Source organism: Idiotropiscis lumnitzeri, chromosome 16, assembly GCF_059441095.1.
Source record: "Idiotropiscis lumnitzeri isolate Australia: NSW breed Sydney's pygmy pipehorse chromosome 16, RoL_Ilum_1.0, whole genome shotgun sequence".
NCBI classification, from domain to species: domain Eukaryota; kingdom Metazoa; phylum Chordata; class Actinopteri; order Syngnathiformes; family Syngnathidae; genus Idiotropiscis; species Idiotropiscis lumnitzeri.
In genome coordinates, this window is record NC_142406.1 from 12,818,722 (window position 1) to 12,833,752 (window position 15,031).

At 46.2% G+C, this 15,031-nt stretch overlaps 1 protein-coding gene and 1 long non-coding RNA gene across 3 annotated transcripts; both read right to left on the minus strand.

The window, feature by feature from the left end:
- Positions 1 to 202: 202 nt before the first annotated feature.
- Positions 203 to 13,118, minus strand: trak1b (trafficking protein, kinesin binding 1b). The gene is made up of 22 exons (XM_088278656.1): positions 12,930 to 13,118; positions 12,524 to 12,718; positions 11,405 to 11,481; positions 10,984 to 11,100; positions 10,814 to 10,914; positions 10,432 to 10,537; positions 10,268 to 10,346; positions 10,059 to 10,189; positions 9,897 to 9,971; positions 9,591 to 9,728; positions 9,431 to 9,507; positions 9,039 to 9,287; positions 8,605 to 8,879; positions 7,384 to 7,502; positions 6,552 to 6,747; positions 6,356 to 6,461; positions 6,129 to 6,254; positions 5,211 to 6,035; positions 2,530 to 3,605; positions 1,087 to 2,439; positions 937 to 988; positions 203 to 863 (listed from the first exon to the last, which is right to left on the minus strand). The coding sequence occupies exons 3-18, from the start codon at positions 11,453 to 11,455 to the stop codon at positions 5,450 to 5,452; spliced, it is 2,532 nt and encodes an 843-aa protein (XP_088134782.1). The 5' UTR covers positions 11,456 to 11,481; positions 12,524 to 12,718; positions 12,930 to 13,118; the 3' UTR covers positions 203 to 863; positions 937 to 988; positions 1,087 to 2,439; positions 2,530 to 3,605; positions 5,211 to 5,449.
- Positions 13,002 to 14,889, minus strand: LOC148321500 (uncharacterized). 2 transcript variants are annotated; one of them, XR_015839426.1, is made up of 5 exons: positions 14,744 to 14,889; positions 14,599 to 14,665; positions 14,118 to 14,415; positions 13,932 to 14,046; positions 13,015 to 13,151 (listed from the first exon to the last, which is right to left on the minus strand). It is a non-coding gene; the product is annotated as an uncharacterized LOC148321500 (long non-coding RNA). The 2 variants fall into 2 exon arrangements; XR_015839425.1 differs by lacking the exon at positions 13,932 to 14,046 and having other exon boundaries at positions 13,002 to 13,151.
- Positions 14,890 to 15,031: the final 142 nt, after the last annotated feature.

Here is a 15,031-nt window from a genome sequence, read left to right on the forward strand (position 1 = left end):
CAAGCCATTCTCAGGACACACAAACAATCTTTCAGCTGATGGAACCCCTTTCAAGTTTGACTGGCCGCATACTTAATCATGTCATTCGGCGCATTTATTTTTTTTCCTCAAAGGCCTTATAGTCACAAACATTTAAGACTAGAAATTCTGACACACGTGGACATTTTCTCCCTCCCCAATGTTTGAAGTAGAGCACTTTAAATCACTTCACATTTTAATCAAAGCACACAGGCACAAACAGAAAACGGGAGCTTTACAATTTGCTCCCGACCAAATACAAACATCTCCATATACAATATTTCAGAGTCCATTTTGGTCACAAGCATTGATGCCCTGACGAGACGGGTCTGGCCGCAGCCACCATTTCCAGCGCCTCCTGCCAAGCCTGCAGCATTTGCGGAAATGGAATTGACACGACTGCGGTGGAGAATATTGTCATCGGCTGAGAATGGTGGCTGCAACCAGACGCAGCTCAGGACAGGAAGAAAAAAACAAAAACCCCTTCATGCAGTTAGTGTTGGTCAGTGCACACCCAGTGAGTTAGTGACCGAGCGGAGACAAACACACCAAAGGAAGAACAAAGAAATGCGCTCGCTGCAGAGTTGGCGCTTTGCTCTCCTAGTGCCGCCGTCGCATCTGCACCTCTCGTCTGGGAACGCTACGGAGAAAAGAGACAGACTCGTCTGACGATGCGTTGGCATCCATTTGATTGCACACTCGCCTCAAAAGCGAGCGGTTCATCTTGCAATCGTTCCTTTTCCTCATTCCCTGGCGACAACAAAGATTGTCATCATGTGCCACTTTAGGAATGGCCTTCCATTTTGTTACCTTTCTCCAGTTTTTCCATGCGGCTCCGTCTCCACCTTGCAAAACAAGCACATTAACGCACAACATTATTGGGAGCTTCAACTTTTTTTTATGACAAGCGTTCATAACCATGTTCAGGTTCTCCAAGACGCCTCCCGTCCCAACTGGCTTCCTCGTCACCCTGCAAATAAATAAGACAGTTCGTGGTCGTCCGCCCCAAACTCATTTCATTGGCGTCGACTGAGTGCGGGTCGCGTTATTGGTCAACGTACTCCTCACCTCGGTCCAACTTGCTCTTGGTGGCGCTGGTCCGGTCGGGGGCCTCCACAATCCTCAAACCAACAAATGTTTTGCGTTGCTAACATGACAAACTCCTTCCTCAAAGCCTCCCGACACAAAAGCAGTCAAAGTGACATCCTCAAACCAAAAGCCGCTCTGGATCCAGACAAGCCAAACAACGAGCTGACCGTCGCCAACATTTCTTGCCAAAAGCACTCAAGCGACACGAGTCCAACCATCGGCTCGAAAAACACACTCCATACCTGCCCTCATCACAGTCAGACCTTTCTGAGCACAAAACAACAACGACAAACTTCCCTCGCTACACTCAACCAAGGCAAAGCACAAAGCTCGCTACACTGCCCCCTCCTGGTCACCATTTGCAAGCACCCCTCGGACAGATTCCGCTCGATTCTTCATTTGTGGACCGACTCCTTTTCCTCAGCCAGCTCCATCTCGGTCCTGCAAGCCAAAATGAACAATTAGTGACGCCTTTTGCATATTAAATGGGACAAAATTTGGTGACCTCCATTCGGCAGGCTCCCGACGACGTCCTCTTTTTTTTTTTTATTCAATGGCCGTCTGTTTTGAGACCTTTGTCCTGCCTTTCCCTTCATCTGGCTCCTCTTCCATCCTACACAACAAGCACACAAATTTCATCTTGGTGCTTTTGTACTTCTTACGCTGCCGTGGCTCCGCCTCCATCCTGCAACAAGTCAAGTGCATTTGTATCGCCCTTTATTCACAAGAGAGGCTCTCAAAACTCAGGCTTGGCGGAAGAAACCTGGAGAAGTGACCAATCCCCTTCCAGGATGAGCAGGCTGTAAACGGAGGCTGAGACGGCAACATTTCACACAACGCGCTGTTATACAATGTGAAGCAAAACAACACACTCCATTTCAGGAATCCAAACATTGCACGGAGACGCCACACAAGAACTTCTTCTTCTTCCTGTCAAACAAGGCAAAAACATCCAAGCCAGGTGGCGGGCGGGTCGCCGACTGGATTGGAGCGTCAACTTTGTAGCTTTCCCTCGCCCGTCCTGCAAAAGGCAGAATGTGCAATTCACTGGATTGCGCACGTGTAGAATTTTAACCGTCGTCCGGTGGGTCTCGGAGCCTCTCGGAGCATCCCGTTCCGACGCCGCCTTACAACAACCTGGCGAGGCGAGGGGGGAAAGAACAAGTCCAAGAGCGACAGGTTATTCAAAGTGACTGAAAATCCAATCCATGTCATGCACAAGTCATCTGCAAACTCAAGATGGAATACCAGGAAGAGCCGTTCAGCCCGCCTCCCGACACCGGGCTTTTTGTCCTCTTGTTGCCCCTCAGCAAATCCGGTGGCTCCACAATCCTGAAACACAGAGAGAGGAGAGGATTGATTTGTGTTGAGAAAAAAATATTGTAAAACACTACAGGAAACAACAAAAACAAATTTACTTACCTTTACCCGCACTCAGTTTGAATTTGCAGGCTTTGAATAGAATTTTAGTTCTGCAGAAAAAACAATCAACAGAAAAATCACATTCATAACTTTACCTGTTTTGTAATAATTACAGATACCAACTAGAGTGCCAGTTACTGAAGATAATGCGCGAGAGCTGAAAGCCGACTAAATACGGGATTGTATGTTCAACCTGAAAGATGGCATTGTGGCCGACTTTAGCGAATTACCATTAAACCAAATTAAGATCTCCAAAAATACTTTTATCGGCACGCCACCTCGTCATCCTAGCGATACAAGTATACGTTTAGAACTCATGGTACAGTTTACCTTATATCCGACAGATTATCCAAGTCGGCGGTCCAAAAATGGCCTTGCGCTACGAGTCGGCCTTCGGCGTCCAAATTGGACAAAGTGTCCCCTCCAACAGGAAACCAGAGAAATGAACGGCCGTAACCGACAGTGAAAGAATAGTCGCAATTTTTGGCTTCATTTGGAGCAGAAAGGGTTTCAATGTGAATTATTAACAATGCACGTCAAGGGTTAGACAAAAAAAAGAAACATTCACAAGTTTGCAAATTGGTCAAAAAACCACCACATAAATAATCTTGACAAAGGTCATACAACCAGAAAAGGAAACAAAAAAGTTACATAGCAGCTGAAATAAAATACAACATCTTTGATAAACAGCAAAAAGTCAAACAAACAAATAACAAAATCCTTACAGTTCAATTGTCAAGTACAAAGTCATCAGGTGTGTGTCCAAGTAAAAAAAAATAAAATAAAAGCTGGCCAGCATTAAAAAAAAAACAAAAAACAAAAACATTATGTAAGCGCTGCACGAAACAAAGAGCACAATGTGCTAAATCAAGCAAAAGGAAGTTTATTGTGACATGCTGTGCTCAAGTGTTCAAATCGTGCAAGAAGCAAAATGTCATCATGAGAAACGGCAACAAACGACAAACATTTGCTGTGTGTTCACTTAGCTGAGGAAGGTCACGCGGTTGGACGCCATCTTGCCGCGCCTGCGGCCTGTTCTTGACGATTCGCTTCGTCCACACCTGGCTCCCATTGACCTGGAGGCAAATTGACCAAAGTGCACGCCAGAGTCTTATTATAAAATGCTACCGTCAAATATAAAATCAAACAAAACATTTGAAAGCGCGGCACCAAACAAAGAGCACAATGTGCTAAATCAAGCAAAAGGAAGTGAATTGTGACGTGCTGTGCTCAAACATCAAACGCAGTCGCATCCCTCAAGTGTGCAAATCGTGCAAGAAGCGAAATGGCAAACAAACGACAAACATTTGCTCGTGTGGTAACTTAGCTTAGAAAAGTCCACGCGAGCGGACGCCATCTTGCCGCGCCTGCGGCCAGCAGTTGGTGATTCGCTTCGTGCACACCTGTGTTCGATCGACTAACAGGCCTGACGTCATATCCGCCCAAGTTGACGTCACTTTTTTTTTTTTTTAATGAAATTGGAAAATTAAACGATTAAACTTTGCCTTACTCGTGCCAGAAACCAAACGAGAAAATCAAGTTGTATTTCAATTTTGTTTTTTCTATTTTAAAATGTGAATCAAAACAGTCGTTTTCACATTTTCAATATTTGCTCATTTATTTCTGTAGCTCAATTCAAAAGGTGAAACATACCATGATTCGAACAAAAGGCAATTCAATGTGTTTTATAACGGCATACAATTACAAGAAGGCAAATAAAAATCCCCCACAAAACAAAACAAAAAAAATCCTTGAGGAGTGCAGAAGGCCATTTCTACCAGATATTATAAATTATAAAAACTTTGGTGCTTTTGAGATGAATAATTCAGGGTTTTATTTAGCGTTTTTTCCTAGAAAATTATAAAATAAAGCAACATAAAATCCAAAAATATTTCTCTCTGTGTGTAATCGATTCACAAGTTTCACTTTTGGAATTGAACTATTGAAATAAGTTTTGACACAAATCTATTTAAGAGACGCACCTGTATGTATTTCCAGTGTTTACATTTTTAATATGAGCAACTGATTTGAGTATTATTTTTATTTAAGCATTTCCTCTCACTCATAGAATGAGAGATGTGCTAAAAGAAACGTCAATATGGAACAAAAAAATAAATTAAATAAAAAACTGAAAAAACCCTCAGTATATTACAACTCAACCAATTCCAATCTAATTTCACAAAAAGGGCGAAGCCAAACATTACTGATTCAGACAGGATTGTTATCCAACTTCTGCAGACTTCGCTGATTATCTGATCATTTGAATCAGGCGAGTTGCAGCAGGGAGACGGAAAACAGGCAGGCGGCCCCTCGAGGAACAGGATTGAAGACCTCTGGAATAAACCAAAATTAAGTAAAAAAAAAAAATCTTTGTATACCTCTTGGGCCACAACATAAGGTACACCGGCACAATCCAATGAAAGTTTTTACAGGATAAATATAATTAGCAATACACTTTTTTGTATTTATCAACATTTTTGTTCAAGCATTAGTGGATATAACTGCAGAATTTTTTATCAAGTTCTTGAATTGTGCAAGTATTTCTCATGTTGAGGCCAACGGCGAGGAAACGCCATTGCTACATTAGTTGGCTTATATGGTTTCAGGCAGATTTATTTTGGAGCACACCATCTTATTTGCTGGGGAAAAAAATGTCTAACATAATAGGAGTACTTTAGCACCATTTGGTGTCCAGGAACTGTGGTGAGGTGATTTGAGGCTTCATTAGTAGCGCTTTGCTGCCATCTTGTGGGATGTACGGGCAATTATAAGAAGGGAGAACATTGCATCAATGTTAAGTTAACTCCCTTGCGATATGAATTTGCTTATCATAAGTCATTTCCACTACACAGTTATAAAACGGTGACCATGTGACCGGCTAGCAGCCAGTCCTTGCGTCTGATTGGCTGCTCAGTCAATATCACTCTGGAGGACCGGGAGCTTTCATGGCCATGCTGGCCGGATAACTCCGGTTCCGTCTGATCCCGTCCGGCCCAAAGGGGGAGCCCGATCTGCGCAGCCCACCCAGAGGCCCCCCTAGGATGGGGCCGGGACTGGCTGCCCTGGACCCCGCCGCCCCGGCCACACCAAGCCGTTTCACCTTGTCCAGCAGGTTGAGGTTGTGCACGGTTACGCTCACGTCAGTCTGGCTCTCGCAGTCCCGCCCCCTCTGGCGGCCCCTTGTCCCTCCTGTTACCTCCTTCAGGATGGAACGCGCCGGCTTGGAAGCCAGGAAGTTGTCATAAGAGGGGCTCTTGAAGTCAAAGCCCACGGAGGTTGCAATAGCCGACGCCCCCTGTCCTGCGGGGGAGTTCGGAGGGGTGGAGGGACGCAGCGGGTCGGGGTCAGGAGGTCTGTTAGGAGTTATGCAAGTGCTGAATAAAAGCCCCTCGTTGGCCTGAGTGGCATCCAATCCCAGACTCTGGTGGTACATCGCTGCAGAAATCCCTCTCTCCTGCAGGAGGCGCACTAGACCCAGGCAAGTGCTGGTGGTGCGCGTGGCATCTCTGCAGAGCAATGGAACAAACAAGTCAGGGAAGGTCATCTTAAGCGCTTTCCAGAGGGTAAAATTATTAGCATTTCTGTGTTTTTTTTTATGCCTGAGATTTGTTGAAGATTCGGACGGTCTTAGACTGAGCCTGCGGGGCGTGCAGGGTGTTGCGGCGGGCGTGCCCAGTAGCGAGCTGGTCATCACGCAGGACGACGATGACGGGATGGCGTTCAGGCTGTGGCACAAAAAGACCCAACTCAGTCCAATGAGAAGAATTCTCTTCAATGTCATTTTATTTGGGAAAGCTGAGCATTACATGGCAGTGATGAGGCTTACCTGGGCGTGACCCGCGTCTGCTCGTCCGTCGGATGCAGGATGCGGCAGGTTGTGAATGTGTAGGTGGAGCTTGTATGGGCCATGCATTTACCTGGATAGTATGCAGCTGCGCACAAAATTAACCATTATTGAAAAAACAAAACAAAAACAAAAAAAACAGCCACTGACGGTTCACTGCATGTTTTTGCCCCCTCACCCAGTGCGTCAGTGTTGCTGAGATGTGGCGACGGGGATGGTGAGGGTGGGGACGGTGGCGCCAAGCGCGGCGACGGCTGCCCCAGGCTAGAGGAAGTACAAGGCACAGCTGGGGAGGCCGAAGAAGAGGTGGTGGGAAGATTCTGAAAGTACTGCTCTCCTGCTTCGTCCTCCTCGAAGCTACCCCAAGAATACACCTGCGGAGGACACCCATACAGTGGCGTTGTAGCAGAATGCCCAACAGCCACGGGAACAGGCAAACCTACAAAGGCAGAACTTGGGGTCGGAGCACAAAGCTGACGGGATTCAATGGAGGAACACAAGGCTGGAAGTTCAGCTACAAAGGATCAATCCACACAAAAAGTGCTGAATAATCTTGCTGGCAAATGTCACAAACAAAGTGGTGAACTGCGGTCAGGAGTTTTAAATAGGTGGGCGTGGCTGACTGGCATAGGGGACGGGGAGTGGAAAGACAGAAACGTCCCAAGTTTTTTCTTTTTTTTGCCTTTGTAGTTTCTGCTGTTATATTCTTTTGTGAGCAGGGCTCAACATTCACAACAAACATTTTTTTACCCTAAAAAATATTTCTCATAATCATAAAAAAAATGATGAAAATGTGATTTATTTAGGCTTCGCACAGCTCTAAAAAAAAAAAAAAGAACTATTACGTCTATATTTTTAAGTCGTTCCGATGTGATTTTGAGAACGATCTCTTTATAAATCCCAACGTGGATGTCAGTGATCAAAAGATCCATTTATTATGCCCCTTCCCGCTTAGAAGCGCACGACATTAATGATCATTGACAGACTATGCACAGTGAGAACATACAGACCTGCTCAAGCTCGAGTTCGAGGGGTCGGTATCCTTTGGACACGACCCCCGGCCTGGCGTCCAGAATCACCCCGAGATGCGGCTGGGCTAATTGCTGCCAATGATGCAGAGTGGCAGAGCCTACGGTGGAAAGACACGTATGACCACGTTGCACAACACAAAGCTGAGGGTGCCCGGGATGCGTTTGGATGAGAAGCAGTCGAAATCAACGATAATGGTGATGAGCGTCGACAAAAAAAAAAAAAGGCGACAAAAAGTGACAGAAGAAGAAAAGAAAAAAGCGTTTTATTAGTCAGACATGGTGAAATTAAGAAAGGGAAGTACATGAAGTGGACAGAAAGAACAGAAAACAAACAACAGATGAGCAAAGCAAAATGAAAAGTGAGCATGAAAAAACGGAAAGAGATCCGATACAGTGCGATGCGATAGCAGTGACAATAAATGATCGTGATTGTCAACTAGTATTGCATCACGCTGAACACCGCTTATATTATAGTTCTCGGAATTTATTAAAACCTGCGTCAAATAATTACTTTTGAATAGAAGAATAATTATTGAATAAATAGATTAGGTAACCATGTTGTGAAATTCTTGTACTATAAAATATTCTACCATTTTTAGATCAGTCATATGATGTAATCTAAAACATTAAAAACAACAACCTATGCATCACTGTAGCTCAACAACCACAATAACAATGTTATAAATGATAACGGTTAAAAAAATGTGTTTTCTGGCAAGTGTGGCTGCACAGGGGCTGGTTATCGATCTCGCCATCTATATGAGTGCGTTTCCTATTAAAATGATGTCTATCGTATTTGTGTTCAACATCAGTAGCTTCTGCTCCTGAAGACAGGGGGCGCCACTCAAGCTGGAACCGCCACTGCTTCGAGCCACGCTCTGGGCTGCGTGTCCCTGCAGAAAGTGTGAGGAGAAGCAAAGGCGCCTGACTTGTGATGATGCATGAGAGACCAGAAAGAGTTGAAGAGCATGAGCGAGGGGGGCGTGGCCTTCCCCTCGCTCGCCGCCTTCCTCTTCCGGCTCCCGGCCTTGTCCCTGGCCCACCTCCTCCCCCGCTCCCTCTCCAGCCCAGCCCCGGTCTTCCTCACCCAGCCCCATCCGCCTCCTCTTTCACCCTCGGCTGTCTGCCCGGGTCGGCCCTCCCTCCTCCTCCTCCTCCTCCTCCTCCTGTTCTCTCGCTCCTTTTTCGCCCCGCCCTCACCTTCGAGCGGCTTGACAATCTGCAGTTTGTCGGGCAGGTAGGGCCCCCTTGAGGCCCACAGGTGGAGATTCCCAAGCGACATGATGCTTTCCGAGGGGGTCATGACGCTCCCCTGGCCGGCGCCGTCGGGGAGGCAGCCGCCTCGCCGCCGCTCCCGCTCCTCCTCGAAGAAGCGCCGCTCGCTCAGGTTGTTTTGACGCCGGAGGGACAGGCGGCGCAAGGCCAGACGCAAATCCTCAGCTCCGTTTGTCTTCTTCTCTCGGCCGTCTGCGCTCCTAAAGAGTCATACGCGGTACATGATATTGTATTTGGGCATCCGTCGGAAGCTATGGTACCACTTTGACATCATTGAAAATGTGCTCGTTTTCATTGATTTTGCCTGAGTTGAAAAAAAATAATAAATTCGAAAGCCTTTATCAACTCCCCTCCCTCACCTCTCCTGATTGGACGCCGTCTCCATGAGGATACTCTGGGCGCGGTTGTCGAGGGCGACGGCCTCCCCGCCCAGGTCACCTCCGCACAGGCTGGAGTGAGGGCTGGTCAGCCCGCTGGACATGGGCGACGTGCGCGACGACAACGACTGGTTGGAGCCCGGGATGTTGGCGCCGGTCGGCGTCAGAGAGCGCTGACGCACCGTCTGGTTCACGTTCTTGACCGTCTCGAAAACGCGCTTCCGGTGGACCCTAACGGAGTAAACATTTCAGGATGAAAACACTCGGTGGGGATGGAACACAATCATTGAGGAAGCAGCTTTGTGACACTTTTTGGGACTTCTGCGTGAGCAAACAAACAATAGGAGCAGGACATCCTAAAGTTTCATCCGTACTTTTGCTGTTCGCAGTCGGAGTCGTCCAGGCTCAGCTCCTTCCTCATGGTTCCCTCGATCTCGGCGGCCAGGGAATCCTGTCAAAACACGCGCGGCACGTGAGGTGCGTCTTGAAAGCAAGCGCCCATCGAAGCAGTGCAGACGGCGGCCGAACGCCGACCATGGGGTAGAGTCCGAGTGGATGGAAGCGTCTGGGCGTTCCCACGGCGTAGTTTCTGTTCCTCAGGTTCTTCAGCTCCTCCTGGGCCTCGTGCAACATTTCGATGCACTCCGAGTACTTCTCCTCCAACTCTTGCAGCTGGTGAAAACGGTTCGTGTTTTAGGTCACGCTTTGACGAAAGGCGCAGCGGAGGTCAAAAATTAATATGCACGGGAAATTGTGTATAGGAACTGAATATGATTTTCGGCACATCATATTTGACAGTCGAGGTTCAATGCTCGGTCGCCACGACAACCAGAGACTCACCTCCGCAGTGAGCTGTCGTTGGGCATCTTTGGCCGCAATCAGATGCTGAGAGAGCTCTTCGTTTTCCACGGCAAACTAAATGCGCGTGCACACAAACGTTTGGGATAAGCATAGCAAGGAATGCCGTGTGCTTTTTTTTTTTTTTTCTTTCGCATAACTCACAGACTTGGCTTTCTTCTGCAAGTCGACAATTTGGGAGAGGAGGTGCGTGATCTCCTCTTGCTGTCGTGAGGCGTCGTCGGTCTTGCGAGCGAGCTCCTCCGCTATGGTTGAGATCTGCACACTGGACAATCCTGCAGGGGAAGAAAATTTGTTAGTTCAGGTTTGCTTTCAGCAACAAAACACAAAATCAAGAAATGGTGGAAACCAACTGAGTTCTTTCACGCAGTCATTGACGAGCTGCTGCTCCTTCTCCTCGTACGTCTCCGTCTCAGACTTGAGATGGCTCGCCTGCACAGAGGTGGAAAACACGGCGAGGTGACGTCATGGGAATTAACAGCAAAACGTAGACGGCGGTCGTCATTTCTGCGCATACCTCTGAGCGGAGCGACAGGTTCTCTTCTTCCAGCTCCTTGAGTTTCCGCTGCAGGGTGTCGCTCAGGAAACCTCCCACGGCAGCTTCCACCCGACTCTTCTTTCCCCTTCGAGCACATGAGCTCATGGTCAGCATCTCGACTCGTCTTTACATACAGTACAACTTTTACTGGTTGAATAACCAACAGTAATCTTAAAAGCTCACCCAGACAACTATAAAATTAGTGCTTTGGCGCCATCAAGTTACATCTTTTTTAATTTTGTGGCTAGCTTGACTGGTGCCCGCACTATATGAAAATTGTGTTTGATACAAGCCAACTGTGAACAAGTAACTCAAACAATCAAGGACGCGCAGAAGTAGGCGACTAAAAAAAAATGCTGACGTTGGCGATCCGCCGGGCTCCTCCTCGCTCTCGTCGGCCGCATTGGTGTAAAACTGCAGCAGCTCATCTTTCAGGTTCAACTCATGGTGCAGCTGGGCCACCTGCCAGACCAAAAGCTCACATTCAAGTCAGTCCCTCCCATTCTGCACACACCCAAAAAAAATTCAGACCTCTTCTGTGATTTGTCCCACTTGCTCCTCCAGATAATCGTTGTGCTCAGTCAGAACTTGATTCTTCTTCAGGAGAGACTGGCCGATCCTTGCAGCCAACTCCAAATCTCTCTCTTTCTAACGCACGCACGCAACCAGAAGCTACATTTAGACACTTTTGATGTTTGAACAGGATTCACATCACAAGCACCTGGATATTTCAAGCGCATCTGTTTGAGGTGCCACATGCGCCCAAAAACGTGGTTGGTCTAAATTGTGCGGCGCGAGTCAAAAATCGTGAGTGACATGCAGCGAGTCCTTCCTTTGTGGTTGTTGTTGTGTGTGAGAGCCAATTAGAATCCAGATTGTTTTTGTTTTTTTGGTGAACATGAGATGTGAATTTGATTTTCCCCTCCACGACACCTCAAACGTGTCACCTCACCTCCTCCAGAAGACGTGTGACGGCGTCAATGTCACTGAAGGTCTTTGTCATCTGGCCCACTCTTTCGGCACACAGAACTGCGGACACACGAGGGAGAGGAGGTTAGCGAGGAAGCACGCAGAGCCAGCGACATTATGCAACCTCGACAGTTTTCCAGAATATTCCTGTCAGAGTTTGCGGCCAGGTTTGGTTGGTGTGAGACTTTCGTCAGCAATGACGCCGATGATGTTGTTGATGTTTTCCATGGCACACAACCCGCGGACGCGAACCTCTTATTGACTTTTGTCCAATCGATGATCAGCTCTCTGTAACACTACAATCACAACCACTTGCGACGGACTTATTTCAATTGCTGAGTTGCTTTGGCGGATGGAGATGTACAACAACAGTCACGCGCTGTTGTTTGTCAATGAAGCAGGTTAAAGATGCATACATCTGTATAAAACTAAAACTAATTCTAAAATTTATTTAAAAAATATATAAAAACAGAATGAAAATAAACTACTATAAACAATATTCCATTCATCAACAGCAAAATATCGTGTTTAGGGTAATTTAAGTTTCAGTCTATGACCCAGGAATGAAAAATGACATTAAATCATGTTAATTGCTCCGCATCCAAAATTCATTTCAAATAAAGCAACTCACAACGCGTCACATCTTTTACCTTTCTTATCCTCCCGACAACACCAGGCATCCGACTCATCCCTCCTTAACGTCTCCATCCTGCTCTCACTTCCCATCTCCGCTTTGAGTTTCACTATGACCAGCGAGTCACTTACTCGTGTTCTGCCTCTCTCAGTGTCACACACGAACGCCCCCCCGACCCTCCTCCCACCAGTGGAGCCAGAGAGAGTGAGCAAGTGGCATGTACATCACTTTTGGAGAGGTGACCAATGGGAAAAGCTATTATTAAAAATGAAAACTAAATTTTCAAAAAATATGAAAACAAAAAATTAAAAAACAAAAAATGAAATAAACCTAACTGAATTAAATAACAAAAACAAAAGTCAACCTAATCTAAAAAGCAACTCGAAAGAAAACTCCCAAACACTTTTAAACACGGTGTGTACTAGTTGTAGATTTTAAAATGTTACTCTTGAAGCAGTGTGAATTTACGGAAGTATTTGAGCGTCTCTTCTATCTGTTCGGTGGTCAGGTCGAGCGGAGCGTCGGTGGCCAGCAGGGGCGTGTGCAGCCAGTCATCGCGGTCGTAGCCGTAAACCGTGTCGGCCCGCAAGCGATAAACTGGCAGCTGCTCCTCCAGGAGGCTGATGATCTCAAACTCTGGCAGGTTCGTGCTGTTGCACACATCTAAAAAGACATCAAAATAGGACAATTTTTGTCTCAAGTTCCTCTACTCATATCAACGTAGTGGCACCGAAGCAAAACACTTATTGCGGTGAGTTATTCAGTGAACAACAGAGGATCGTTTCCCCCCCAAAAAAATCAATGAAAAGGTAAATTTAGGAACGCTGAACTGGAATTTGCGGGGATTATGACATTAGACGACATGTTGCCCTACCTGTGATGGTCTCCGCGTCCTTGTAGTCAGAGAGAGCCCGGAACACGACAGGCTGACTGGATTCGCCCGCCCCTACATACTGATCGTCATCACTGTGCGCCCTATCAGGGCCCGGGTCCGGGTCGGGGTCGGGGTCGGGGGGCTGGGAGGGGACTGGGGAGGCCAGCTTGACTCTACTGTCACTGGCGGAGGGAAACGGGGGCCATTGTCCTCTTGAGCTGACTAAGACAACAAGAACACACCCACTCAATTGAATGGCAACAACAATTGAAGACATAAATATTTTGTAAAGCCAAAGTCTACTGCGATCAATGGATGTTCGGTCTTTAAGTCGAGCGCCGCTGACTCAGCAGTGCGCTGCCTGCCAGCCGCATGCATTAAATCATGCAAAACATTACTGCAGAACAACATTCATCAATTCTGAAAGACACTTATACAGCAGTGAAATTCTCCAGAAATTCCATGGCGGGAGTGGCAAACTTGGATTTTTGCTGACTTGATTTTTAAAATGGATTGATGGGCCACATTATTTGTGGAAAAGGTATATAGTACATTTTATACATGCAGTCAAAAAGTTACACTACATATTTGTATTTAAGTCGTTAGTTTTCTTGTATTATTTACAATAAATCAATTCAATTATTTGAATGAGATACAATTTTTTTTTAAAAAGCAACAAAAACACGATTACATACAACTGAATGAACTCATTTTAGGGGTGAAAATTAGCTGAATTAATGTGACAAATATTACAAAAGTAAGTAAATGCTCAGAGGAGCTTCCAGTTCAAAGTTCATGAACTAGTACACACTCTCCTATCGTGTCACTCTTGTCTGACAACTAACATTATTTTTCTCACTAGCACCCCTGACTGACATGATTTGGCATACTAGGAGGGCAACTACCTTACTAGTAAGACAGTTGCTGCACTAGTGCACTGAGAGGGTACTCGTACATTGTCCTTAAGATAAATATCAACTGGCGATGGAACAAATACTCAACCACCTTTCTATACTCGGCGGGTTCATTCATGTGGTAGGGTTATTTGAGGGTGTGGCTTCATCCCCATCACCACGTGACGTCACGGACGCGGGTCTCGCATATAATGGTCCTTGTCCTTACAAGGGGACACAATAAACATGCCATGACATCACCAAGAAATGTTTTGAAATGGAACAGGCTTCTTACAGTCGCCTGTGTGTGAAAACAGCTGTCAAAAATCGTCTCGGTCTGGCTGGACGATGCTCGCCGTCTCACGATGCGCACAGGCCGGGTAGGAGCGCGGAGGTGCAAGCCGCGGCCGTGGCGCCACCAACGGGTACCGGACAGCTCGGTAGACGTTCAAGGTCACGTTCGGGAGCTTTCCAAAGTCAAGACTGGCCCGGTGCACTTGTCTCCTTCCGCAGCCATCGCATGTTTCTTGCAGACAGTCGGCCACTCGAGCGTCAAGGCACGACAGGCGAGGCAACGGCATTTCCGGTTTGGACTTTCAAAATAAAACAATTAACAACGAACAGATTGAACATGAAAACGTAAGTATTTCAAAATAAATCATATCAACACGAAAATATTATTTAAGTCATAAAATAACACTGACTAAACACTTCTATTTAAATGTAAATTTTAGTATGTTGTCAGGTAAAAAACACTATTTGGGCGAACATCTCACCTGAGCACTTTCCTCATCAAAAACCATGAAAACCCGTCTCAGCACCAGTGACGTCAAGATGATCAACCTTCATGTCAGTAAAGGAGATGTTCATAATTTCATTTCGATCTTTGAATTGATACAAAACACAACCAATTAAACTCACCGTGAATACAATGCGCTTCTTCCTTGGAGATGGAGCAAAGTGAAAGAGCCGTAGTTCTCTATTGAATCACTAAAGCAAAATTAGTTAAGACATTCAATGTTATTCGTTCAAATGTACCTGTGGAGTTGTGATCGGGCATGTACAACCCTCCTGTGATTCATTATTAATGGCATTGTGTTCCTGTGAATGAATGAAACAAATGGCAGGAGTTGGACATTCGTCCAAATTACACTGCAGTGACTCTCAAACATTTTCAAACAAGGAGCCTGACATGAAACATGTCAAAAA

Excerpts from the sequence above, each read along its gene's own strand:
- trak1b (XM_088278656.1), bottom strand. The coding sequence starts at position 11,455 with ATGACAAAGACCTTCAGTGACATTGACGCCGTCACACGTCTTCTGGAG. Across the intron at positions 9,508-9,590 it reads CACTCGGACTCTACCCCATG|GATTCCCTGGCCGCCGAGAT; the intron begins GTCGGCGTTCGG and ends GTGTTTTGACAG. Across the intron at positions 6,748-7,383 it reads TCGAACTCGAGCTTGAGCAG|GTGTATTCTTGGGGTAGCTT; the intron begins GTCTGTATGTTC and ends TGTCCTCCGCAG.